A 26,174-nucleotide genomic window follows, 5' to 3' on the forward strand; every position below is an offset into this window, starting at 1 on the left:
GCTTCTTAAGGCAAAGTTTAGGACTGTGTTTTAGTTTTATATGGTTTGTAATCCAGTGAGAATAATGAGTGGAGAATTATAAGCCATAAAGTCAATCCGTTACTGGTTACTTATGGTTTGCATTGGATAATTAGACCAATGGAAAACAAATATTGGTAATCTGAATACATACTGTATGTGGTTTGATAAAATGTTGGCCAGAACAACCAAAATCTAATTAAAAAAGTGATTTGGCACCCTGTGTGAACCAATCTCCTTTCCTGCAGTGGTGTATGTTTCCTTTTAAACATGTTATGTTACTTAGTTTGTACACTTGTAATTTAATAGAACACAAAACAATATACAAGAAATAGTAGGATATGGTAAAATACTGTATATAAGAGTTCAATGTACCTCTAGTTGTAAGGGGTGCTGCCACTGCCCGCATCCCTGGTAAGCAGCAATGTGAAGCATAGGGAAGAAAAGAAAATAAGAACAGCGCACACGCGCACAGCTCTATGGCTTCTAGGGACTGCATTGGCTGCAGTCCTAGAAGCACATTGAGGCTGACAGTGAGTCCTCTGCTTCCTGGCTTATAGGGAATGCCCATTAAGGCTGAAGGAAAGGCAGTGCTGTGGCTTTCCATTGGAAGCAATATCTAATGATCACTGTCCAGTGCCTGTCCAGCATGTGATTGGTAGATAGAACTTCCAATGGCAAGCTACTGTACTTTCTTAGGACTTACAGGTGGTTAACAAACCCTGCATTCCCTAGTTAAAAAATGCCACTAGTGAATTTACTACTTAGTCAGGTTGTTATGTAAAATATGTGGAGGGTCAATTACAAAGTACAAATGTAGCATTGGACAGGTCTTGCACAAGATGGTGCTGTCTGTCAATATGTACAGTAACTGTTTGCACATTTAGGGACTGATGCAAGTCAAGGTGACTGTAATTGCTCTCACTCTGCCTACATGGAAATAAATATGTACACACATTAGTATGCATTATTATATATTTTTATAATTGCAGTAGACTTCTACTAGTAGCCAAAAATGTGTCTGACAACTGGGCATTCACGCATAATCTCCCAGTTACACCCCTAGTGGAGATGTGACTGAGATACATCTTTGCTGCAGTCACACCAAACAGCACTCAGGTTACAAGTGAATCTTCTAGCATCAGGAGTTTTTGCTCTTTTTTGACAAGCATGTGTCTAAACCACAACTCAGTGTTACTAGTAAGCATGCAGAGACCTTGCTGATTAAGTTTGTGTATGATACCTGTATATCTATGTATGGCTAATGGGGCATACACACGTAGCGATTTAGGTGCATTTTTTTAAGCAATCTCACTAGATCACTTAGAAAATGCCCCTGCATCGCTCTGTGTGTAGGGGCCATAGCGACATTGATTGACATTGTGTGTAAGTCCCTTAAGTCTCTGAATCTGTACATGAGGTGCTACAACATAGCAGCCGCAGCTTTTTTCCAATACAAGAGCTGTTCTGCTCCTTATACAGACTCAGCCACACAATATACATATTTTATATAAAATGAATCTGCAAAGTCTGCTTATGCATCACTGCTGCATTGCGTTTTGATTAAGATGCGCTAGTTGAGTTGCATGGGCCCTGACAGCTCACTCGCGAAAGTCATCTCATGCGGCATGGCGTACTGATACATCTGTATGACTCCTGTAGATGCCAATGCACAGCTCCACAGCAAATGCAGTAAGAAATCATGCAAGACAAGCTCAGCAAATCTTCAAATTCAACTTTTCATCAGCACATCAGAGTGACGGCATTACTAGCAACATAATATGCCTTTGCCAGCTAATAAATGTGATTTTCTCTAGTGGAGTAACATTGAGTCTACTGAAATGAAATAAAGGGTTTAGTTTGTAGTTTAAAATACAATTGTGTAATACCACTAGGGTATTGACCAGGCGCTGCACAGGGCCCTTTTCAAATCAAGCAGCAGTTAGATTAAGGGATAGTCAGGCCCTAAAACATACATACAAGTAGAAGGGTTTTGTAACTGCGCTATTTGAGGAAGAAATTTACCACATTGATTTTTAACAATTTATTAATAAACAATTAAAGTTAAAATAATCATGTGCATGATTCATGTATACATACAATAAAATGTACACTAAAATAGCATGCAATTGGTGCGAGCTCTAGTTAATAAAATCTCCACTTTGATTAAGGGCAAGTTTTTGGATAATGCACCCCATTTTATCCTTTTGGACTCCACGGATAGTAGTACTTGGGGAAAGGGGGAAACAGTCACTGTCATTCACATATCTGGGATGGCTGCCACCGCTGTAGGCTGCAATTGAGGTGGTCCCCGTGTAGTTGTCGGGCTGTCCTCTGATCTCCTTTGAATGTCTCCAGTTGGTGGTGATGTCCGCTTTTGAGTCCCAGGTCAGGTTTTTTTTTTCCCCAAATGGGTTTGTAATCCACAGTCCACAATGGAAGAAAGGAGTTTCGCTGGGGGGGGGGGGCTCGCAGCTTTTTCAAAGGACCTTTGAAAAAGCTGGGAGCCCCCCGCGAAACGCATTAGTCCATAGCACCCCCACTCCTTTCTTCCATTGTGGACTGTGGATTACAAACCCATTTGGGGAAAAAAAAACCTGACCTGGGACTCAAAAGCGGACATCACCACCAACTGGAGACATTCAAAGGAGATCAGAGGACAGCACGACAACTACACAGGGACCACCTCAATTGCAGCCTACAGCGGTGGCAGCCATTGCAGATATGTGAGTGACAGTGACTGTTTCCCCCTTTCCCCAAGTATTACTATCCGTGGAGTCCAAAAGGAACATGGTCCACACACAAAAAGGATAAAGTGGGGTGCATTATCCAAAAACTTGTCCTTAATCAAAGTGGAGATTTTATACACTATTGTATGTATACATGAATCATGCACATGACTATTTTAACTTTATCTTGTTTGTTTATTAATAAATTGTTAAAAATCAATGTGGTAAATTTCTTCCACAAATAGCGCAGTTACAAAACCCTTCTTCTTGTATGTTAGTTTGTAGTTTTCTAATTATTAATACCATTCCTTGCTGTGTAAAAGGATGTACGCCCATTCCCACTCTGCAAAAAGACTTGAATTTAGCATTATTGATACTATACTTTTAATGGTGTCTACTTTGCCTTTTCATGTTCCATTTCAGTGAAGCGGAACAATTTCTATTGCAGCGTGAGCAAAGTTATATGAAGCTACTCAATCATTTACTTTACACTTTAAATAAAGACAGTATCTTTCCACACCGAAGGCTTCAGCAGTGGGAGAGTCACTGGCATGGTGGAGTTGCGGCCCCCTCTGGTGGCCATTTCTACAGACTCCTTTGATCCACTTTGTGCATCAGTTTAAACGCCCATTCCCTGCCACTATCACAGCTTGTACCGGAAAAAAGAGGGAGGGTTAGTTTCCATATGTTCCCTAGCGGTTATTGTTTATTTTAATCATAAATGAGGGTAAACCAGGCATCCAGGGTATTAGGAGAAACCTTGGAAGTGTTTACTTGCTAAAAGGAATGGAGTAAAAATTGGGAGAGATCAAATTCCAATCAATGTCTACACATTTACACTGTGCGCCTCTGGATATGTCTATGTGTCTCTCCATGCCTGGCACACTTCTAATTTGCTTGCACCCTGATATGCAAAGTTTCTAGAATCCATGAGCAGTCCAAAATACAAATGTACAGTATATTGCAGAGCACATCCATTACACTGCTTAAACCACCTCTTATATCTATGCAAATGCAGATACGCCCCCTCTCAACTAAACTCGCCCTGCACATTTTACTGTCAGTGTACTTTTCCTGTAGTACAACGTGGTTTTGCTTAAGTTCAATTTTGCTCCTTATTTTTGAATTGACACCAACTTTGAATCGTGCTCGGGTATGTTCATATAAATTATTCATTTTCATTAATTAGCTATATGTGATTGACATTCAGCCCAGATTTGACGGAATATGTAATTTTGGTTTCAGCAAGAATTGGTTTCTCGAACATAATTATATAAATAATTATCATTTCTGAGAATGTAAAAAATAGTGAATTCAAATCCTCTAAACCAGGTATTCTCAAACTCGGTCCTCAGGAACCCACACAGTTCAAGTTTTCCAGGTCACCCGGGAGGTGCATTCATTACTCATTGAGACATTTTAAAAGATCGACAGTTGGAGCTAATTCTTCCACTTGTGATTCTGTGAAGAGACATGCGAAACCTGCACCGTGTGAGGTCCTGAGGACCGAGTTTGAGAACCTGTGATCTAAACACAACAGTGGTTTTGCCTTTCCAAATAATTTGAACAAGTAGAAGCCAAATTAGAAACTTGCCCAGACCTTAGGATATTTTTCGGGGTTTTGTCATTAGGGGGTATATTCAATGGATGTCGGATTCATCACGAAATTATTTTGAATTTGGCATCTATTGGATCTGGCATTTATTATTCAATGCAGTGGCCAAATCTGGATGTCGAATTTAGCCGCTGATTGATGCTCACCCGGCGGCGCAGGGACTGGGTGAGCACAGTGACGGGAGGCGACAGGAGGCAGCAGGATTGCCTAGGAGGCGGCAGGCGGCAGCGGGAGCTGGGTGAGCTGCTCTTACCTGGCCCTGCGGCGGGACAGGTTAGCACAGCGGGTGGGTAAAGGAGGCAGCAGGAGGGTACAGGAGGCTGAAAGAGGCAGCAGACAGGAGCATAGCGCCGTGTAAGCTGCTGCTGCTCCCCTGGAACCATCCTTCCTGCCTCAATTCAACATCTTTTCGTGTCGGATTGAGATTGCCAGAAACATGGCCAAAACCTTTTAGTTTTGGCTGTGATTCCATCAAAAGCAGGTGGATTGGTGGCTATTCCGCCAATCCACCTGGTTTTCGGCAGGTCGAAACATTCCGACCTCCCTAAAAAAAACACCTAGCACTGAATAGGTCGGAACCCCTTCCAACCTATTAATGTCGAAAACTTCCGTCTTTTCAGCAAGACGGCAGTTTCGACATCAATTGAATATACCCCAAAAGCTCACCCTTCAGAATGCTAAAATCATAACTGAAAGGCCAGTGGGTAAAATGTCTTCGCCCATACTTAAAGTAAAGTGAAAGGAGTGAAATATCAGTAGCACTTACAGCTGCTGAGTGGAAATGTGCTGTTTATCTGCTCCATCACATCTGTCAGGTCTGTGCTGGTGTTATGCGGTGGGGACAACACATCATCTGTGGCTGCATTAATCAAAAAAGCGACATACAGAAAATGAAATGGAAAATCCCTTAAAACAGAAGTCTATGAAAGATGCAACCGTCTCCCGTGTTAATACTTTAATGTATGTTATGCATGAGTAACACACAAGATGAAATTATCTCTAGCAGAGGCATAATTGCGGCTTGGAGGAGAATTAAAAATATTCTATCGGGTTCTGAAACAATATTTGAGTCTCAAGAGTGGTAGGAAAGAAGTGTTTTCGTAATCAACAGCCCTGCTCTATTTCATAGCTGAATAATCAGGCACGTCTCCCTCAGATATTTAGGAATGTTCACAATATAATGGAATATTATTGTTTACAAGAATTCAACTGATGTAAAAATTCCCAGTTTTATGGCTGGATATTAAAACGATATACAATTTGTCACGTTTATTGTATTTATTTATTTGATTTATAGCGATATAAAAATGTAAAAGCCTTTTTCACATTTACAAAAATTAAAATGTTTATTAAATGTGTTAGCTGTTTAGTGTTGGTCTGTGATTTACCTCGGTGCCTCAATTTGCAGCTTTTATGTTGCTGTTTATGCAAAAGCAACCTAACTCTGATGGTATATTTACCATTACCCACTATCCAATGCAGTTATTCTTGGAAAAACTAAACACTGAGGGGAGAGGGGGTTTTGGGGGGAGCAATTTAATTAGAACCCCAAAAAAAAATTTCCGTCGCAAAGACTTTGGGTTTTTCATATTTTTTAGCAACAATTATTTTTCCAGGATATTCAGTTAGCTCACATTTTTTCCATCTGAAAAATATTCATGCTTTGTACAAAAACACATAGGATGTGCCAAAAGTCGCGGACATGTGTGTTATCGCAGCAGCGTATAATGTATTTCGTTTTGCCTGCCTTAGGCAGGTGCAACAAAATCCCTGATAAGTGCTGGCATCGGGTCCAAATGGATAGCCCCGGGACTTCCCTCTAATTTTACGAAGGCTGTGTGCGGCAAAAGATTTTGGCTGTGCAACTTTGGAAGGAAATTTTAATTTTTGTGCGTCAATTATATATAACTGAAAAATGACGTTCAGCATTTGTGTTAACTTTACTTAAAAATGATATTAAACATTTAAACATTCAAAACACAGCACACAATGTAGTTATTGGGTGAAACACACATTGAGTCCACAACTGTAAAAAGGGACCACTGCTGCTTTGTGCGCTCAGTTGTAATGTCTGTGCGCATGATTGTCGAGTTGTGTGCGCGCGCACGTGCGCACAGCTTAGAGGGAACACTGCCCGGGAGCATAAATAACCCAAGGCTAAATTACCCTATAAGGTACAGTATCTTTACTAATAGTCAATTTTTATCAAATTCAAATGGCTGAAAATTGATCTTAAATCAACGTTGTGTTTCAGGGGCTAAAACACACATTTACAAGATGCTTTTTTAATATTAATTTTAAATGTTAGCAAATGTTTGGCCACAACTGGGTAATAATGCTTTCACATGCTTTTGTTAGACCACAATAGTGAAAAAAGTGCAATAATAGTGCTTATAAAACCTATATATTAGGGCGGAGTGAAACAATTTTAAATTGAGATATTCAAAATCGGCTAGTGTGGAAAAGTTGTGACTTGACCTGAATAAGAAACATGCAAAAGCGTTTTGATCTGAGTCAACATCTTCTGTTCTGGCAAGAGACCTAAAGTTTCGTTTTTTAGGTGAAAATAATGAAACCTATGAAGAAGTTCCGATCTAGTTAAAATGATGTCAGGATGTCTTAGAGTGGTTCATTGATATACTTTAGCATAGTAAAAGAGAGTACAAGCTTGTCCTAATGCAAAGTGACTGACTTTGGCGGGAGAAAAAAAATCCCTGATAATTGACCCATTTTCATGGTCACAATTGTGAATATCGTATGTTTTCTCTTGAAAGTTTTTTTATTTTCTTTTTTTGGAGAGGATGCTCTGTAATTGAAGTGACCAAGAATAAAAACTTTGTGGAAAAAATCTGGGTAAATACCTTTTGTTTGCCCTTAGATGTAACGAGGGCCGCATAGGCTTGAGTGTAATTAAGAGCCTGTGAATTTGCAGTAGTTAAATAAAGTTGTGAATGTCAAGATAAGGCCTGAGGCAAATAATGAGTGGCAGGTAGATCTGCCCTATGGGGTAGCTGGGGGGCGTCAGCTTAGAGAGGGGTACTTATAGGCAAGCAGGCAGGAAGGACTTCCTCTTTGAGTCTGGATTTCTGCTGAGACAATCCTGTGTGACCAAGCGCAAGGACAAACGAAGCTAAGTATTTCTACTTTCTCTGTTCTGCAGCTAGTTGCTTTACTTGAAGATGTCAGGGCGTCCCAAGCGCAGCGCTCCCCCCCCCCGTTGGCTGGCAGACGCAGCTCGCCCCCTGATCACTGTAGCAGGGCGTGGGGGTGGTAAAACACCAGCCATGGCCCAGTACTCTGAGGCCACAGAGCGCCAGCGCGAGGCTGCGCGCCCTCTCTCCCCGGCGCTGCAGCGCGGAATTGTTCCCCTGTCAGCAGTCAGTCCCAGCAGCGGAGCTCAAGTCGCGGGGATCACGCGGTCCCCGGCGGCTGCCAGGGCACAGCGTCAGACCGCGTCTAGCGAGGCGGGTAGCACGCCAACACGCGGGGGCATGCCAGGCACCTCGGCCGAGGCGCTGGCTGCCCACACTAGGTCTCCAGGCGCTAGGGTACACAGAGTGCAGGTCCACCGCGAGGAGGGACAAGGGGGGATGAGCACACCTCCTCCAGATCCTGGGGCCCCCGTGTACGCGCTGCCTTATGGGGACAGAGGGGGGCCATCTACCCCACACACAACTAGTTCCAGCCCCATGCAGGTGATTACAGGGGGCCCAGCAAGGCTCCCTGCTTTGCTAAGGGGGCCGCCACTGGTCACGCTGCAGGCCTCCCTGGCACACACGGGGGAGCCTATACTGCCTGGCAGTTTTGTCCCGCAGACGGGGGCTTTTTCTGGGGGGCCACCAGCATTAACCCGGGGCAGCGGGGATAGCACGGGGCCTACCGCGGCTCAGTTTTACCAGGGGCAGCAGGCAGCGTGGCACCAGGGCCCTGGGCAGAACCAGGCGCCACAGGGCATGTTCCCTCACTCAGCTCCTTTACAACATGGACACCAGGGTTTAGGTCAAACAGCATTTTACCCAGGTTTCCAGCAGTTTCACCAGCCCGCGGGCACCACACACCAGCAGGGGGCCTGGCCTTTCCCGACGGCGGTATCCACCGGCCACACAGGGTACACACCAGTGCAGCAACCAATGTCACACCAGCCTACCTGGGGACAGCAGCCATCTTTCCCATATTTCCACCAACAAGGTGGGGCGGGGCAGGGGCCTTATGGGGCGGCTTGGCCATCATTCCAGCAGCAGCCCACCCCTAGCTGGGCATCAGGGTTGCAGCATCCCTATCAGAGTGGGGTCCAGCCACACCCATACGGGCAGCAGCCAAGTTTCACCCCTACGCGCCCTCACTATACACCTGCAGGGAGTGCAGAAAGGGGTAGGGCACCCGGGGGAGAGGCTGTTTTTTCTGCGACCTCAGGCTCTGGGGGTAATACATTGCATTTGTCTCCCGACATGTCTACAGGTTCAGACCGGGCCGGGAGGGCCTCGAGCTCGGCACAGGGAGCCACGCAAGGAATCCTGCAAGTTTCCGGGTCGGGTCAGAGGTCATCTACCCCGGTCGCCATGGCGGTCACAAGCGACAGGGACGCCGGGGGCGCCTCCGGTGATGAAGGGCAGTCTGGCGGATCAGCAAGGCCCAGGCCTTCAGAGAAGCCGGCCCAAGAAGCAGGGCCTGAACCCGAGGACGGGGCCGAATCCACGGATGGTGAGAACACTGACAATTCGTTATGTGAATCATCATCTTACCACTCCACAGCTAGTAGTGGGGATGAGGGGCAGTCTGGGCGCCCGCGCAAGCTTGCAAAGTTGGTTGCGCGAGCCGTGGCTAAGAGGGTCAAAGGCACAAAGCGCAAACAAAGGGAGGCGCCACCCCCCCCCCGTTACAGATACGGCTGGGGATAAGGTCCACTGCTCTAATACAGCTATAGCCAGGGGGCTCCGTAGGGGAGTTAAAGAGAGGATCAAGAGGGGGAAGTTTGTGGATTTCTTCACCTTGACGGCCGATATGAAAAAGGAATTCGACAAGGCCAAGAAATCCTCAGCCAATGGGGAGCTCGCATTCAAGAGCTTCCACAATTGGCTCAGGGGTTTCCTCATATTTTCCTCGTGCTACCTGAGCACCAGGCCAGATGAGCATTTGAATGTTCTCCGCTACTTATTTTTGGTAAACGAGACATTCATCAGCTACAGGAATGGGGCATGGCGGGACTATGACGAGAAGTTTCGTCGGGCTCACGAGGGGTCGACAACCATGCCAATGGGGTGCAAACATGTAGAGATATGGCTGGAGGTCATTGGGAAAGGCCAGCCATCCACTGAGCAGACAGGCAGGAAGCCCTTTCTCGGGGGGAAACCCGGGGCGAAGACCCCGGGCAAAGGCAGGTGTTTTGCCTTTAACGACGGGAAATGTGAGAGAGGGGCAAAATGCCGCTACAGGCACGAGTGCCGTTGGTGTGGGGCAGGACACTCGGGAAAAACCTGCAAGTCCGGAAGGGCCCAGGAACAGGGTGAGGCAGGGCCTAGCAACAAGTAAGGCACACTCCCCCATAGTTCTGGACGAGTTGGCTCGCCGCCTAGCCTTGTACCCCGATAGGGAGGCGGCACAGTTTTTATTTAAGGGTTTTAAGTTTGGTTTCCAGTTACCCATACCCGAGTCAGTTTTAGTGAGATCCCATAAAAACCTGAAATCGGCCAGGGATTTCCCAGGGGTTGTGAGGCAAAAGGTGTATGCAGAGATAGAACTGGGAAGGATGGCGGGCCCCTTTGCGGCCGAACCCTTGCCCAACATGTGCTTCTCCCCTTTAGGCGTAGTCCCTAAGAAGACGCCGGGGAAGTACAGGTTAATACAACACTTGTCTTACCCCCCCGGAAGGTCGATCAACGACGCCATACCGGAATCACAGTGTAGTGTACATTACCAGCTCTTCGATGAAGTTCTAGAGATAGTTAAGGGTTTTGGTCAAGGGGCACTAATGGCGAAACTGGACATTGAGTCCGCTTTCCGGCTGCTCCCACTACACCCCACTTCATTCCGCTTTATGGGTTTCAGGTTAGAGGGGGGCATATATATTGACAAATGCCTGCCCATGGGATGTTCGGTCTCCTGTTCCTACTTTGAGAGATTCAGCACTTTCCTGCATTGGTGCATACAGGAGAGTGCGAGCTGCAAAGGGGTGGCTCACTATTTGGATGATTTCCTTTTTGTGGGACCAGGAGATGACGACACATGTGAGCGCATTCTGGAAAGGGCCAAAGATGTATTGACAGCCATGGGGGTTCCCATAGCAGCTGACAAGACAGAGGGTCCCACCAGGGTGATATCATATTTGGGTATCGAAATAGACTCTGAGGGTGGATGTTGCAGGCTGCCAGTGGATAAAGTGGCAAAGCTGCAGGGGCTGATAGAGGAGTGCCGGCGGAAGGGGAGGGTCCAGTTGCGGCTGATTCAGTCGCTGCTGGGATCTTTCAATTTCGCTTGCCGCATCATTCCTATGGGGAGGGTGTTCTGCAGGAAGCTGGAGAGGGCCACAGCGGGGGTAAGAGACCCGCACCATACAGTCAGGCTAGGGCAGGAGATAAAGGGTGACCTAGCGGTCTGGTCCTGTTTCTTGGAGCAGTTTAACAGGGAATTGCTGTGGCCGGCGGACCCAGCCTCCAGTGTGGAACTACAAGTCGAGCTGTGGGCCAGCCAGTTGGCGGACAGGAACATAGTGTTCTGGTGCGACAACATGGGAGTTGTACATGCGATTAACAATCAGAGGGCCACATCGCCAGAAGCATTGCGCCTGCTAAGATACCTAGTTTTGCATTGTCTGCAGCACAACATTCACTTTAGGGCCCGACACGTCCCGGGCGTCGACAACAGTATAGCAGACGCACTCTCGAGGTTTCAGTTCGAGAGATTTCGCGAGCTGGCACCAGAGGCGGCTGTCTCAGGGCTCAGATGTCCCCCTCTTGTATGGCAGGTCATAGAGTCGGCATGAAGTCACTGGCCCTGCTATCTTTGGCCCCGTCCACACGTAGAGCTTATGGGGCGGCTTGGAGGGATTGGTCAGCCTTTCAGGTTTCACCGGAGGCAGAGGGTAAGTCGGTCGAGGACCGGTTACTAGCCTTCGTCTGGGAACATTATAAAAACGGCAGGTCAAAGTCGGCTATGGCGGCGGCTTTGGCTGGGATAGCGTTCCATTCCAAGTTGCTAGGCAAGCCAGACCCTACCAGGTCTTTTGTACTATCCAAGGCTCTAAAGGGGTGGGCTAGGGCACAGCCAGGGGTTCCAGACTCACGTCGCCCGGTAGATGAGGGCATGCTGGGGGACCTTATGCAGTGTCTGAATGGAGTGGCAGAGAATAGTTATGAGGCAGCGCTCTTCAAGGTGGCTTTTTCCTTTGCATTTTTTGGGGCCTTTCGAGTAAGCGAGTTAGTGGCAGCTAACAAGCGCGCGCCTTCTGGGCTCCTCAAGGAAAATGTAGTTTTCCGTGGGGGGAAGATACTCTGCAAGATAGGGAGGTCTAAGACAGACCAAGCGGGTAAGGGCGCTTGGATTACATTGAGAGCGCACTGCAATAAGGCGATATGCCCTGTATCCCTGGCTGAAGAGTATGTCTCGGGCGGACCAGGCACCGCGGCACAGTTCCTGGCACACAAAGAGGTGGGGCCACTTACCCGATTCCAGTTTGCGGCTGTGTTTCGGAGGTGTGTCGCGGCATTGGGTCTCCCCGAGAAAGAGTATGGAACGCATTCGTTCAGAATCGGGGCGGCAACTTGCGCAGCCGCAGCGGGGCTTCCACCATCCTCAGTTCAAGCGGTGGGGAGGTGGAAGTCAGCCGCTTATAAGAAATATATAAGGTTAGATAAGCTGTAGATAGCGCCTGTTGCGCTGACCCGAAAACATATTGTTTACAATCGGTTTTGGGACTTTAGCGTCCCGGAATCGACGGTGTGAAGGGAATTTTTTTACTTTTTCCTCTGCAGGGGACTTAATTACAATTGGCTTCCCCCAACAGTCCACCAGAGGTTTTTTAAGATTTTTCCCCTTCACTCGGGTCTATAGTCAATGCATTCCAGTTGTGTCTTACAGTATAATGTTATATGCTAACCTTAGGTTTTCTCTTTTTCAGCCCCTCCCCCTTCCTCACGGACTCTGGGCAGGGTTTGGTTAGTGGGGCACTCGTACATATATTGGGCTGCTAGGCACCCATTGGCAGCCGCGGCCCCTGTGCTGTCTAGGGCACGGGAGGTGCACTGGCTGGGCATTAGGGGTTTTCAGTGGGATGGCCTGTGGGACCTGCTAGTCTCCAAAGCTAGGAGATTAGGTGTACCTGATGTTTTGGTAATACACCTGGGAGGCAATGACCTGGTCAAGCGGACAGGCATTGCATTGACCATACAAATTGAGAAGGACATGGCGAGGATACAGGAGCGTTGGCCAGGTGTATCACTGGTGTGGTCAGACATAGTGCCCCGTTTCACATGGCGGGGGTGTCGGAGCATAGAGGCTGTTGAGAAGGCCAGAAAGAAAGTGAACCACGCAGTGTCCAGGTACATAGTGACGAAGGGTGGTAAAGCAGTCAGGCATCCCACCATTGTGAAAACTAACCCCAAGTTATATAGGCCAGACGGGGTTCACCTATCGGACCCCGGTATGGCAATTTTTCTGCAGGACATTCTCACTAGTTTAGGGTAGTTAGGGCGTAGGTTGTTGTTTTAGGGTGGCGGGCCTTGTGGCACAGTCTAACCCGGCGGGGTAGGAGTGCCAAGGCAGTGGCGGTTGAGCGCTCTCGACCAGCACTCAAGTGTGGTGTCAGGTGGTCTCCGTAGGGTATGGCCCGCCCCTCTGCCAAGAAGGTAGGCGAGTCCCGACTCAACGCGGTGGGGCGCTGGACACTTCCTGGAAGTGCCCGCGTCTGACCCTAGGAGGGGGGTGGCATGCCGCTGCGGAGCGGGCTGTACGCACAAGTTATTTGAGTGATGCCAGCGAGTGGGGCGACCTGGTCGCCGCCATGAGGGGCATCCGCGTTTGAGGGTGCTGGTCTCAAGTGCTTCTTCTAGCCATCCCTAAACAATTAGGGTCATACCATCTTTAAATAAATATCCTAGATGACCTTTAAACTTACGCAGTTGGTGTCCGTGTCTTATTTATTAGTTAAGGTGTCAGTGTGAGTTATTTCTAGGCTTAAGTGTTAAGTAATAGATATAAGATAAAGCAGCATAATTATCTAGGCGCCTTAGATGTAACGAGGGCCGCATAGGCTCGAGTGTAATTAAGAGCCTGTGAATTTGCAGTAGTTAAATAAAGTTGTGAATGTCAAGATAAGGCCTGAGGCAAATAATGAGTGGCAGGTAGATCTGCCCTATGGGGTAGCTGGGGGGCGTCAGCTTAGAGAGGGGTACTTATAGGCAAGCAGGCAGGAAGGACTTCCTCTTTGAGTCTGGATTCCCACCCTCCCTCCCCTTTTAAAAGTGCTACATGGGCTTTTCGAGCCTTCACCAAATTTGAATTTAGTTTGATTTACAATCGGCGGTTGAGCGCTCTCGACCAGCACTCAAGTGTGGTGTCAGGTGGTCTCCGTAGGGTATGGCCCGCCCCTCTGCCAAGAAGGTAGGCGAGTCCCGACTCAACGCGGTGGGGCGCTGGACACTTCCTGGAAGTGCCCGCGTCTGACCCTAGGAGGGGCGTGGCATGCCGCTGCGGAGCGGGCTGTACGCACAAGTTATTTGAGTGATGCCAGCGAGTGGGGCGACCTGGTCGCCGCCATGAGGGGCATCCGCGTTTGAGGGTGCTGGTCTCAAGTGCTTCTTCTAGCCATCCCTAAACAATTAGGGTCATACCATCTTTAAATAAATATCCTAGATGACCTTTAAACTTACGCAGTTGGTGTCCGTGTCTTATTTATTAGTTAAGGTGTCAGTGTGAGTTATTTCTAGGCTTAAGTGTTAAGTAATAGATATAAGATAAAGCAGCATAATTATCTAGGCGCCTTAATAGAATAATGCACACCTGTGTCTTCTAATGTCCAACAAACTCTTTACTGAATGCTACAGTAAGTTCAGTAAACAATGCATTACACTCTGTTCTTCAGGTGCAGTATTTTAAACACTTCTGTTTATTGTCTTTACTTCTGGCAGTTTATTTTAAAGATGAAGTGGTCTGAAAAACATATTCCCCTATGCTGGGGATATGATTGGGCTGCATTACAGCATATAATTATGCAAAAGATAAGCCAATATATTAACAGTTAAATACTGCTATTGCTGATCAATCCTGCCTAGTAATTAACACAGTGATTGGCATATATGTACTGCTGGACACCACTCATAGAATTAACCTGTTATTATTGAATCAATGTTCTTGATTTTATTTTTCTAAACATTAGATGTATTGTTTATTACATCATAATACACTTTAATGTATTTAACTGTTAATATATTGGCTTATATTTTGCATAATTATATGCTCTAATGCAGCCCAATCATGTTCCCAGCATAGGGGATGCAAAACTGTATTTCTGTCAATAAACAGAAGTGATATGTAAAATGATCCATTAGACAGTTTACACTGTTACTTGTAATACTTTTTATAACAGTTAAGGTGCCCATACACGTGCCGATTCGGCCGTGCGTTTTGGGCTTAAATAGCATTGCATACCTTGTGCATGCGTTGTGCATGCAATGCGATGCGATAAAAAGCAAGTACAAAAAGTATGTGCAGCACATACTTTTTGTACTGTGCGATGAGATGCCGCGGGAGCATGTCTATGGGCACCTTTACTGTTTTTCAATAACAGACTGCAACAGTTATTTCTTATTTATATACACAGGATTGTCTATCTTTGTAAATGCACTGCAAAGAGAGCAGCATAAATCCAATTACCTTCTCACTGGGATGGAATTAGCAAGATCTGACAACCAGACAATGTTATTGATAAGACAAAACATACCGCACTCACAGTGCAGATTTCAAAAACAGTGCAGGTTTTTTTTATACTTGATTGGCATTACAAAACATTAAGGTTGCGAAAAATATAATCAGCTTTACTCCATATGTGCTATTGTCCTGTTATATAGAAGGTTGGTAGGACATTACTTATGAAAAGGCAATGAGGCTTTTCGTTGAACTGTTGTATCACTGCCTTTTGGCCCTTATTCAGACCTGATCACAGTACAAATTTGTTCTCAAAATGGGCACTGCAGGTGGGGCAGATGTAACATGTGCAGAGAGAGTTAAATTTGGGTGTGGTGTGTTGAAACTGAAAGCTAAATTGCAGTGTAAAAATATTGCAGCCAGTATTTACCCTACACAGAAACAAAATAACTCACCCAAATCTAACTCTCTCTGCACATGTTACATCTGCCCCACCTGCAGTGCAGCATGGTTTTGTCTATTTTGAGAACAAATTTGTACTGCAATCAGGTCTGAATAAGGGCCAAAAGGCAGTGTTATATATCACACAGTGTCACTGAAATGAGTATTTGTGTTTCTTCTATTATAAGCACGTTCAGGAGAAAACACACAATATTCACAATTGTGACCATGAAAATGGGTCAATTACCACTTTGCACTAGGACAAGCTCATACTCTCTTTTACTATCCTAAAGTATATCAATGAACAACTCTAAGACATCCTGGCATAATTTTAACTAGATCAGAGCTTCTTCATAGGTTTCGTTATTTTCACCTAAAAAGTGAAACTTCAGGCCTCTTGCCAGAACAGAAGATGTTGACTCAGATCAAAACGCTTTTGCACGTTTCTTATTCAGGTCAAGTCACAACTTTTCCACACTAGCCGATTTTGAATATCTCAATTTAAATTTCTTCACTCCGCCCTACTATATATCCTCGTCAGGAATAAAGTGCTAATTTAATTGAGAGGAATATAATAAAGCAAAAAAAACCTATAAAACAAACAAAACATAAAAGTACAATAAGAATTACATATAAAATGCAGTGCACATAAAAGTGTGCAGTATCAATTGAATTAGAATTGTATTTCCGATAGGGACGCATAGGTTTTATAAGCACTTTCATTCCGTCTTCACTATTGCTATAACAAACACTTGAAAAGCCCTATTAGATGCTCTTATCCACATCTAGCCACATTCCCTCACCTGTCTGGTGAAACTGCGAGCTGTAATAATGGTCAGCTGAATATCTGGGGGCTGGCGGCTGTGGCGAGACAGACACAGAGACTCCATTAACCCTGGATTCTGACTCAGGCTGTAAAAGAAATAGAATAAAAACAGCAATAAGGAAGCAATCATCTTGAAATGTGCAAAGATACCCAAGTAAACCATACACACAGTCCCAAGATCCCTAAACAAACAGGTAATAATCAGGTCTGACAAAAATATAATCAATCACTAAGACACCAAAACTTCCACAGCTCACCATGGTGGATGCCACATGGATGCCAATCAAAAACGGCATTAATTGTAAAATTTGTCAGACAAGCAGGTAATAAATATAGTAAATACATAGGTGTGTATATATATATATATATATATATATATATATAGATATGTTTTATTATTATTATTATTATTATTATTTCTTTTGTTGCTGCAAGGAATGTGCCAAAGCAAATCTTTCATTCACTCTGGATTGCAGACCACAGAGAGCAGCGTTATTCGCTCTGTACTACATCAATGCCAGTTGCCTAATTGATAGTATAACGCCTTCATTTCAATGGCCAAGTGCAACAGAAACACTATATACAGTATAGCTCAGAGGTTGTACTGTATAATATATCTGATTTTATGTTATACAATATGCATAAACAGGCAGCAGTAATCCTTATTTCTGCTCACTTCCTCTGGTGGTATGAGCAGAGATGAGCTTTGACTGCTGCCTCGGGGCTGCTTGGGGGTTTATCATGGGTCTATAATTGAATAGCCAAAGGTACTTTACTTGTGGGAACTAATACCGCAGCAAAATAGATCTACCCTACAGTCTTGTGAGACACAATTGGAAAGTTGGCAATACTGTAATATGAAAACATGAAAACACAGTAGTATGCTTGGTACCTGCTCCAGTAACTGGCGCAGCCGATGAAGCTGGGACTCTAATTGCTTGTTATGATCCTCTAAAATCTGCATTCTGGCCTCCAGACGCCCTTTGTGCTGTCTTAGCAGTTTTGCCTCTGCAATGAGTTCTGAATCCTCAGGTGCGTGATGCAGGGATGCTAAAGAGTCAGGGGGAGAGGATGGAGGGCTCGGGCCTCTTCTCAGATGCTGTGCTTTCAGCTGCTCATATTCAATCTTTAAGGTCCTGGGAAAATTTACAAACAATGGAGATTACATAATATCGTCATTCATGGATGTCTGCGTTTCATATACAATTACCTTTTTACTATAGTTTCTTTAATTGTAGAATAAAACTGTGATAATTATGGGGAAAGTTTTGCTTTGTTTCAAAGCTGAAGAGAGGGTGGTTCAACCTCATCAAGTTGCTGGGTCAAGTTACTGGGGTATCCGGACTTTAGGTCAAGTATAATAAGGTTGACAGTAAGTAGGTCGAACACTATTGGTCAACATGCATTAGGTCAACATGGTCAAAAGGTTGATATGATAATGGTTGATAGCATATGGTCGCATGAGTTTTTTGCACTTTTTTAAAATTCTTTCCTACTTTCCCATCCGCTATGACTTGATATGGTAATGTGTGTAGAGCGTAGCGGGAGCGGAGTGATGGCGAGCCATGAGAGGAGACGTAGTACACTAATCGGGGGTCCATGTGGTACAATATAAAATCTCAAAAAGGAACTCATGTCGACCTTGCCGCAGCGTGGCGAGCGCAGCGAGCCCGCAAGGGGCTTAGTTGCGCTCACCATGCTGTCTGGGTCCGGCCAGTCGGGATCCCGACGTCGGGCTAATGACTGTCGGGATCCTGACTGTACCACACCCCTCTGTATTACGTTTTTGATAACTCACTTTCATCGGGTAAGGTACCAAACGACTGGAGAATAGCAGAGGTAGTGCCAATATTGAAAAAAGGATAAAGGGATGACTCAGCTTATTACAGACCTGTGAGCTTAACATCAATAGAGGGTAAATTATTTGAGGGATTTTTAAGAGATGGTATCCAGAAATATTTAGATCCTAATAATCTAATTAGTATCAACCAACATGGGTTTGTGAAAAATCGCTCATGCCAGATACATTTATTAGGCTTCTATGAGGATTTCAGCAAAAACCTAGATAATGGAAATGCTGTAGACGTGGTCTTTCTAGATTTTGCATAGGCTTTTGATACAGTGCCACACAAGAGGTTGATAAATAAAACGGAGGACCTGGGACTGGGAGAAAGAATTTGTAGATGAGTAGAGAACTGGCTGAGTAATAGAGAACAGAGAGTGGTTGTGAACGGTGCAGTATCAAATATGATACCAGTACTAAGTAGAGTGCTACAGGGGTCCGTAGTAGGGCCCATTTTGTTTAACATATTTCTTAACGATATATGGGGTAGGAACACTCAGCAATGTTTCCATCTTTGCTGATGACACAAAACTGAGCAGAGTAATTAAATCATGTCTCCATGCTTCAAAACAATCTTAATAACCTAGATGAGTGGGCAAAAAAAGTTGAAAATTAGGAGAGGCATTGGTTGGTTTTGCTGTGTAAATGATTGCCGCTTTAAAAAACAACCCCAGGAGAACTCGCACAAAGTTTTGCACTTCCCACTTCTCGCAGGCTATAACATTCTCACCAAAGTCTAAAGGTGCCAATACACTAGTACAATTTGGGCCGATTGATTGGGCCGAGAAATCAGGACAAATAGTAACTGTTTGATCTCCCCCTTGGGTCTTATGCGCAGTCCCGTGCACATCTGACCTGAGCCTGTCCGACCTCCATCTCGGCCCCACTTAATGAAAATATGTAATAATCATTACACCCTACAGTATGCATTACACCCTACAGTATGCATGAAAACATGACCAGCAACTGAATGCACATTGTTTCATTCCCCTATATAATATATATAATTTTATTACTGCATTCAACAGAGCTACTGTGCCAACCCTCTTATTCCACTATGATTTAATTAGAAAGTACAACCTTTTCCTCAGTCTTCACATTCGATGAATACATACTGTATGAAGATTCAATTAACTTCTATTAAAAAGTTTTACTTTCAGAGATATAAATGAATGTACCTTGTTTTTGAAACATTTAAAATCTTACATTTGATCACCATAGCTAAAAAAGTATATTAGGTTTTAATTTAGGTTTGTAAAATTGTGCAATATGTAAAATGACAATATGGAAAGATGTGCACGAGATATTAAATATGCTTTATAATAAATTGGAATTGCGGCATACCTTTGCTCTTCCTCTAGATCAGCAATGATCCGTTCCAGTTCTCCCCGTTCTTCTTTTTCTACTGATTTTAGGATTTGTGTGGGACTTTGTGGCTGACCTAAGGGTGATTCTCCTCCCAATGTGTGACAGTAATGTTGAATAAGGACATGCTCATCATCCCTAAAAGTTTAACATAATCACAAGTTACTAAAACTATTTTCATAGGCTTCAGATTCCTAGGAATACAATTTTAAAGTTTAAATATAAACCTGGTAATTCAATTCCAGTGTTCTGTGCTTAGATTTCAATGAGGCTGTGAGAGGGGATATAGGGAAGATAGAAGCAGACAAACACCAGCCAGATCTTCACATTCAAACAATTGCAGACAATCTATACAGTCTTTACAATATATAGGGATACACAGTGATTATAAGCATCATATACTTTTGATTTCCAGTCTCAGACATGCCTGTTGTCCACCACTATTCTCTAATATCATTGTCAGTAATACTGAACAACTTATACAATCAGGGCCTGAAGTGGTCCTGGAGAGTTGGTGCAACTAATTTACCCTGCCACCAATACCACCCACATTAGGTGGAGCAAGGGCCAGTACCAGGATTTTTGTCACCGCGTGAAAACTAGAAATGTATAAAGGGACAGTGCCTTGCAAGGAAAAGGCATGGTCACACAATAGTACCCCCAATTCAAATTACAACACACTAGCACAATCATAGTACCCTTAATTCATATTATACCACACAGTAGAGTCCCTTATTCATGTTATGACACACAGTAACACCCCTTAATCACATTATGTCTTTCAGTAATATTGACTTGTACATATAATGCCCACAGTTGTGCCCCTTATACATATATTTGCCAGCGTCCCTCAAGCAGCTCGATGCCATGTGTACCTCCAGCCCCTTCTTACTTTTTTCAGCATGCACAGAGCCAGCTCCTTTTAGTGGCTCTTCTTCACTTCAGTGGCAGTGGTGGCATGACCTCACATAAACCATGTCAGAAATGGAGGCTGCTAGGAAACGCTATCGGATGGAATTACTGTGCAAGGCTGTGATGGAGGTGGAACTGGTTTCCTCTATAATTACATTTCCCCACTTTATCCCCTGACGACAGTACATATATTTCAAAGTACCATTTTTAAACTCACTCCACAGACAAGCCATGTCATGCTTTAAAACATTTAAACTAACAGTTGATACACAAACAAACACACACAGACAAAATCAGGTTAGTTTTTGTCTGAAAATGTTTTTAGTGATTCATGCAGGTTGTGACCTTCTTTCCACTGTAATTTTATATTATACAAACAAACATTGTACTCCATTATAGCCATTGGATTTTTCCTCTTTCTCAGCCCCACAGCCATCTTCCCTTTTTTCTTTCTTTACATCCAGTCGCCACCTCATAATTATTTATTTTCTTCTCCCCTACAGACCACCTTCCTAATCCACCCCCATCTCCCTGGACATCCCAGCACTAAAGGGCCCCATAGACTACAATGATATGCTGTAGTCTCGATGTCGGATGCAATTCCTCTTAACCTCCCCCTGGACTTTCCCATGGGTGATTCCATCCAATTTTGTACTTTGGTGTAATTTTTGCATAGGCTATATCTCATGCGATTGATCAAGCCAATTTAATTTGCATGGGATATATCTTATGGTGTACAATTATACCATATATACAGTATATCTAATGGGCTGGACTATGGTAGCTAGAGGGACTGGTAGCTAGAGGGACTGGAAATGCGAAATATCGCATTTACAAAAAGCACTCCTTTTCCATGCAATTCCGATAAATCAATAGTCCACTACAAGCGATCTAGAGGCTCCACACCGACACTCACAGGACAGAACATTAGATCAGATGGGATGGAAAACACATACAAACGATACATCAGTCCAAAAGATCGTAATAGAATGAAGTTGTGCAAAATCGTAGTGAATAGGGGCCTTAAGCATATATTGGAAAATAGTGGTTAAACATAATCCGACATAAGAGGACTTATCAAACCAGCCACTCCCAGGGGGTTGGGCTTAAAGTTATATCCAGGGTGTCGCTACCATTATGGCAAACTAGTCAGATGCCTTGTGAGTCTAGTTTAGAGATAATAATATTAATAATCACTCATTTATATTTAATGTATTATGCACTAAAAAATACACCAAGCCCAGGCTGTTTTTGTAAATTCGAAAAATACTGCCGATTTCCTTTAGTGCAAGTAACTTTATTCATGTGTAGAACTCCACAATCCTGATAGTTGTATGTAAATAACCTAAACTGACCATTCAAAATTCTTATAATAAGAAAATCAGGGAATATTTTTACTATGATCACATTATTTTCATTATAAATTTCATACATGCATTGCTTAAACTATGGAAAATTGTTGAAAGACCAGAGCTTGCATAGTGAACACTGTTTCAGCAATAATAGGCATTTACTTCCTAGTTTCATGTGCTCTGCTAATTTAATTACTGTATTTAGACGTGCTTTAATTGCAAAGTGAGATAAACAAGGCAAAGAGAGTTATTAGTAACTTTAAATTCAATAAGCAGCTACAGCAGATAGACCCAGAGACAGGGATAGTGCGATTGTTTCTCCCACCAGAGTCTAGGTGCAATTTGTTGCAGGAATCTGTAGCAGAGTTATTGAATCTAGGGAGATGGGATATAAATAGCAGCTATTAAAAGAAATGTGTTTCTGACTAGGAATACAAAGCATTGGTTTCTTCATCTGAAAGCAATACTGACACAACAAAGCATGCCTTGGGAATGACAGCCGTTATCTTCACCAGTTAATTACCGTACATGTGCCATGGTTCTGTGTCCCTAAGCAGAGGGGGAACTGCCATTGGTGAAGCAGGTGCAGTGTACCAGGGGCCCTGAGGATTAAGGGGCCTACTGCTGCCCCTGTCATCTACTGGTTTTCCCTGTCACACAGTGGACTGAATTCAATGCGAGAGGGTTAAACGGCCGAGATCGCCGAAAACAGGGGTTTTAAATGTCACTTCTTACTTACAAGTCCTGTATAGAAGCACTCAGGCTCTATGGTCATGGAAACTCTCTATAGTTCCTACTTGCAGTTTATAATAAACATGAATACTGAGCATGACAAGAAAAAGCAGCAGTGCACTTCTATGTGACGCTGTCACATAACATTATTCTAAAGATGCTGATGTATCAAGATTAAATTACAGCACTCTGATTATTAACCTTCATTAGTTTGAAGAGCTAAATTCAATCTCCAACATCAATTGGCCACTTATTTGCAAAAAGAGATTAAAGAGGTCTATAATATACCCTGATGATTCATTTATAATTCATGAATATGTATGGTAAACATATTGTAAAGAAACACGGCAAAAACACAAGCAATAGAACATCCTAATTAGACACTTTCAAATGCAAGACAACACTAACAACACTAAACCAGTTTTTATGCAGACACAATTATTACACAAACTACAACCTGTTTTTTCATTTATAACAAGCTTTAATTTAGAGTCCTGTACTAGGGATATGTATATAACTATCATGTATGCATGTATGTACTGTATGTATGTACTATTGTCAATTCTGCCAAATATACAAGGTATGCCCCATTACCATAAAGACTGTAAACTACATTTGATGCTAAGGGCCAGATGTATCAAGCTTCAAAAAGTGATAAAATTTAGAGTGATAAACAACCAGCCAATCAGCTCCTACCTGCCATCTTTCAAATCCAGCCTGTAACATGGCAGTTAAGGGATGAATGGCTGGTTGTTTATCACTCTCCATTTTATACTTCTTTTAGGAGCCTGATGATGAGCAATAAATGCTGGAAACGTTTCTAACTTAAGTGGCCGCCATGTCCGTTGTTATTTTAATTTGTTAATAAGACATTTGCCATATTTTTAGTTCCTGTTAAGTCAATTTCCTCTATTTGACTCTATTTTACTCCTTAAATATATTATAGAGAAAGTCATATTTGGATCTCTCTTTGTTTCTATTCTTTCTAGTAACTAAAGCTGTAAAACCTCTACAATAGTACTCATAGACGATGATTCATTGAAGGATAACTCTGTCCAAAACTGAAACTCTTACTCGGCTTCCTCGGCAAAACTGGTTGGGAGCAGATTTCACTGTGCCAGTCTCCGGGAATATGCATGTGACTGCTTCAACGGAACGGAAAGCCCAGGCTATGTCAGTAATGCATTATGTTTACCTCATTGTATTCTCCCATTGGCATCATGAGATGGCCGTAACAGAAGAAGGATCATGGCAGTATTTATACCGCACAGTAATCCTTGCTACATATGTTTCATTATGCTTTGCATGGGAAACCTTTTGCAAGTAAGACATTGATGTAGAGCTTTTTTTGCCTTTTAATAAATTTGTACAGTACTTTTCCTATTGTATTGTCTATATATGTTGTTCAACTGGGCTACCAAACTACTGTACAGATTGTTGCAATGATACACTACTCACATGCTTCCAGTTGCAGAACTGCTGTCAGTGAACAGGGAACCATTAGTTCTTTCCATTTGTGCCAGCCTGACGAGAGAAAGAGAGGCACCTATTAACGATTTCATGTAGGCTAACACTAGAAATGTACAGTACAGAGTATCCAAGTATTGTAAGGAATGTCTTATTATATACAGAGGCATTTCTGCACCATAAGACATACAATGCTTGCTGTAATTTAGATGCTCGGACATGGGTAATGGATCATACCTTTACTTCTCTATTGTGTTCTAGTCATTTACAAATTGCTCATCAGGGACATACAATTAGTATTTTTGTTACAAAGGAATTAGTATAAAGTGTGTCCAAAGTCACAGAACAAGAAAAATGATACCTTGGAGCACTCGCTCATTTTGTACCTCTGACCTTTGTCTTTTCTACCCAGATTTGTGACTTAAGGCTGCCATCCCCTAGTGCGATATGGCCACTTTTTATGCAATTCCGACACAATGCTGTGACGGATTGCATGAATATGACACATCGTATCACAGTTGTCAGATCCTATGGGCTGCCATGAATATTTATCGCAGCCCGTAGCCCTTACTGGGATCATATACGATACATTGTATACAATGTATCATATACGGCGTTCCTGTCACTCAACAGCTGCCGGGTGAGTTGGCGGGGTATCACATGAGAGGTTCCATATGCGATACCTCATCCTAGTAGATGGGGGCTTTTAGTTGCACCCAAAAGTACTGTATGGGTAATCCCAGTAGTCAGTGTAGTTTGGTATTGCTCTTTTCTCGCATTAATGATGCAAGTAAGATTATTAAAAAAAAAATTAAATGGCACCTTGCTCAGCAATGTGGAATGGAATATATAATTAACCTAATTCATTTACACAGCCCATATCTAGACCTCCATTAAAATATGTCATCAATTCCTTAAATCCAGCAATGCGCACATTGCATTTACACTACCATTAATCCCATGTGTAGGCGTTTGATTCAGAGACTCTGCCGTACACCATATACCAGTTTTGCATATGAAATTAATCAGTGCAGTATCATGAAGTGGATTGTTGCATCTGATTGTGATTGGCATATTCAGAAGCAATGTGGCACAGAACTTGGCACACTGAGAAGGGCTGTTTGGTGCAACTGCTGCAACTGTGAAAATAATGAAGGCTATGGATGTGTCCTCATTCACTCAGCCTAGGTGGAATTCTTAGGAGGATAATTATGAACATATTTGTTCATTTATTAAATGATAAAAAAATAAAGTTTTCACTTAAAAGGAAAATAAATAATATGTTGAGGATGCCATAGTTGTTTGCTTATTGGTAATAAAAACAGATTTACAGCTTTAATTTTGTTTTTGCAGAAATGATATTTTCTGAGGTGCTTCCAATTATACTTCACGTTAGTGTTTCTGCTTTGAAGTAAACGTCTTCAAAACCTGTGCCATGATAAAAGAGAAACAAACGTCTTTCTTTTTAATAAATATGCAAATTATTGTTGGGTTGCAGCTTTGTGAAGCACGCCAGTATTATTTGCGTCTGCACCCTTTTCCATTCACTTTTGCTCAAAATGAATAGGAGATGACAATGTTGTCAAAGGAACACAGATAATAAATGTGCAATCAGGTTAAGATCAAAGACTTGTTTCCTAACCTGTGAGTTTTAAATCAGTAACTTGCACATTTTCTACAAATATAAACCCACAGCGGCAAACTTATGCCAGAGATGTATACAGCATCTTAGGATGGCTGTCAGCTAGCCTATATTAAAAACAGCAATATTCACATCACCCTTCAGCAGTCTGATAAACAAGCCAGCAGTAATACATGTAGTGCCTGCTCACCTTCGGTTGAAAACTTTATTAAGGTTCTGTATACAGAAGTGTCGACATAAAAGTCATATTACTTGAGCTGTGTGCCTCTGTAGTGTCTCTGTAGTGTCTTTTTGTGCCTTATTGCAAAATGGGACACACAAGCAGCTTCTGTTAATTAAAAAGATATGGCATGTGTGACTGCCATCTGTATAAGA

At 43.3% G+C, this 26,174-nt stretch overlaps 1 protein-coding gene across 10 annotated transcripts in view; it reads right to left on the reverse strand.

Annotated features, from left to right (window-relative positions):
- UTRN (utrophin) overlaps positions 1–26,174 on the reverse strand; it is a 587,017-nt gene that overhangs the window by 10,336 nt on the left and 550,507 nt on the right. For 8 of the 10 annotated variants that reach the window (XM_083176132.1, XM_083176141.1, XM_083176133.1 and 5 more), the window contains 6 exons: positions 24,149–24,214; positions 19,674–19,832; positions 17,379–17,622; positions 16,464–16,572; positions 5,129–5,221; positions 394–429 (listed from right to left, as the gene is read on the reverse strand). In XM_083176132.1, the coding sequence (XP_083032258.1) occupies positions 394–429; positions 5,129–5,221; positions 16,464–16,572; positions 17,379–17,622; positions 19,674–19,832; positions 24,149–24,214 (707 nt within the window). The remainder of the gene's footprint in view (positions 1–393; positions 430–5,128; positions 5,222–16,463; positions 16,573–17,378; positions 17,623–19,673; positions 19,833–24,148; positions 24,215–26,174) is intronic. The other 2 variants (XM_083176134.1, XM_083176136.1) reach the window with 2 other exon arrangements.

The sequence above is a fragment of the Crinia signifera genome, chromosome 3, assembly GCF_055691185.1.
Source record: "Crinia signifera chromosome 3, ASM5569118v1, whole genome shotgun sequence".
Lineage (NCBI taxonomy): Eukaryota > Metazoa > Chordata > Amphibia > Anura > Myobatrachidae > Crinia > Crinia signifera.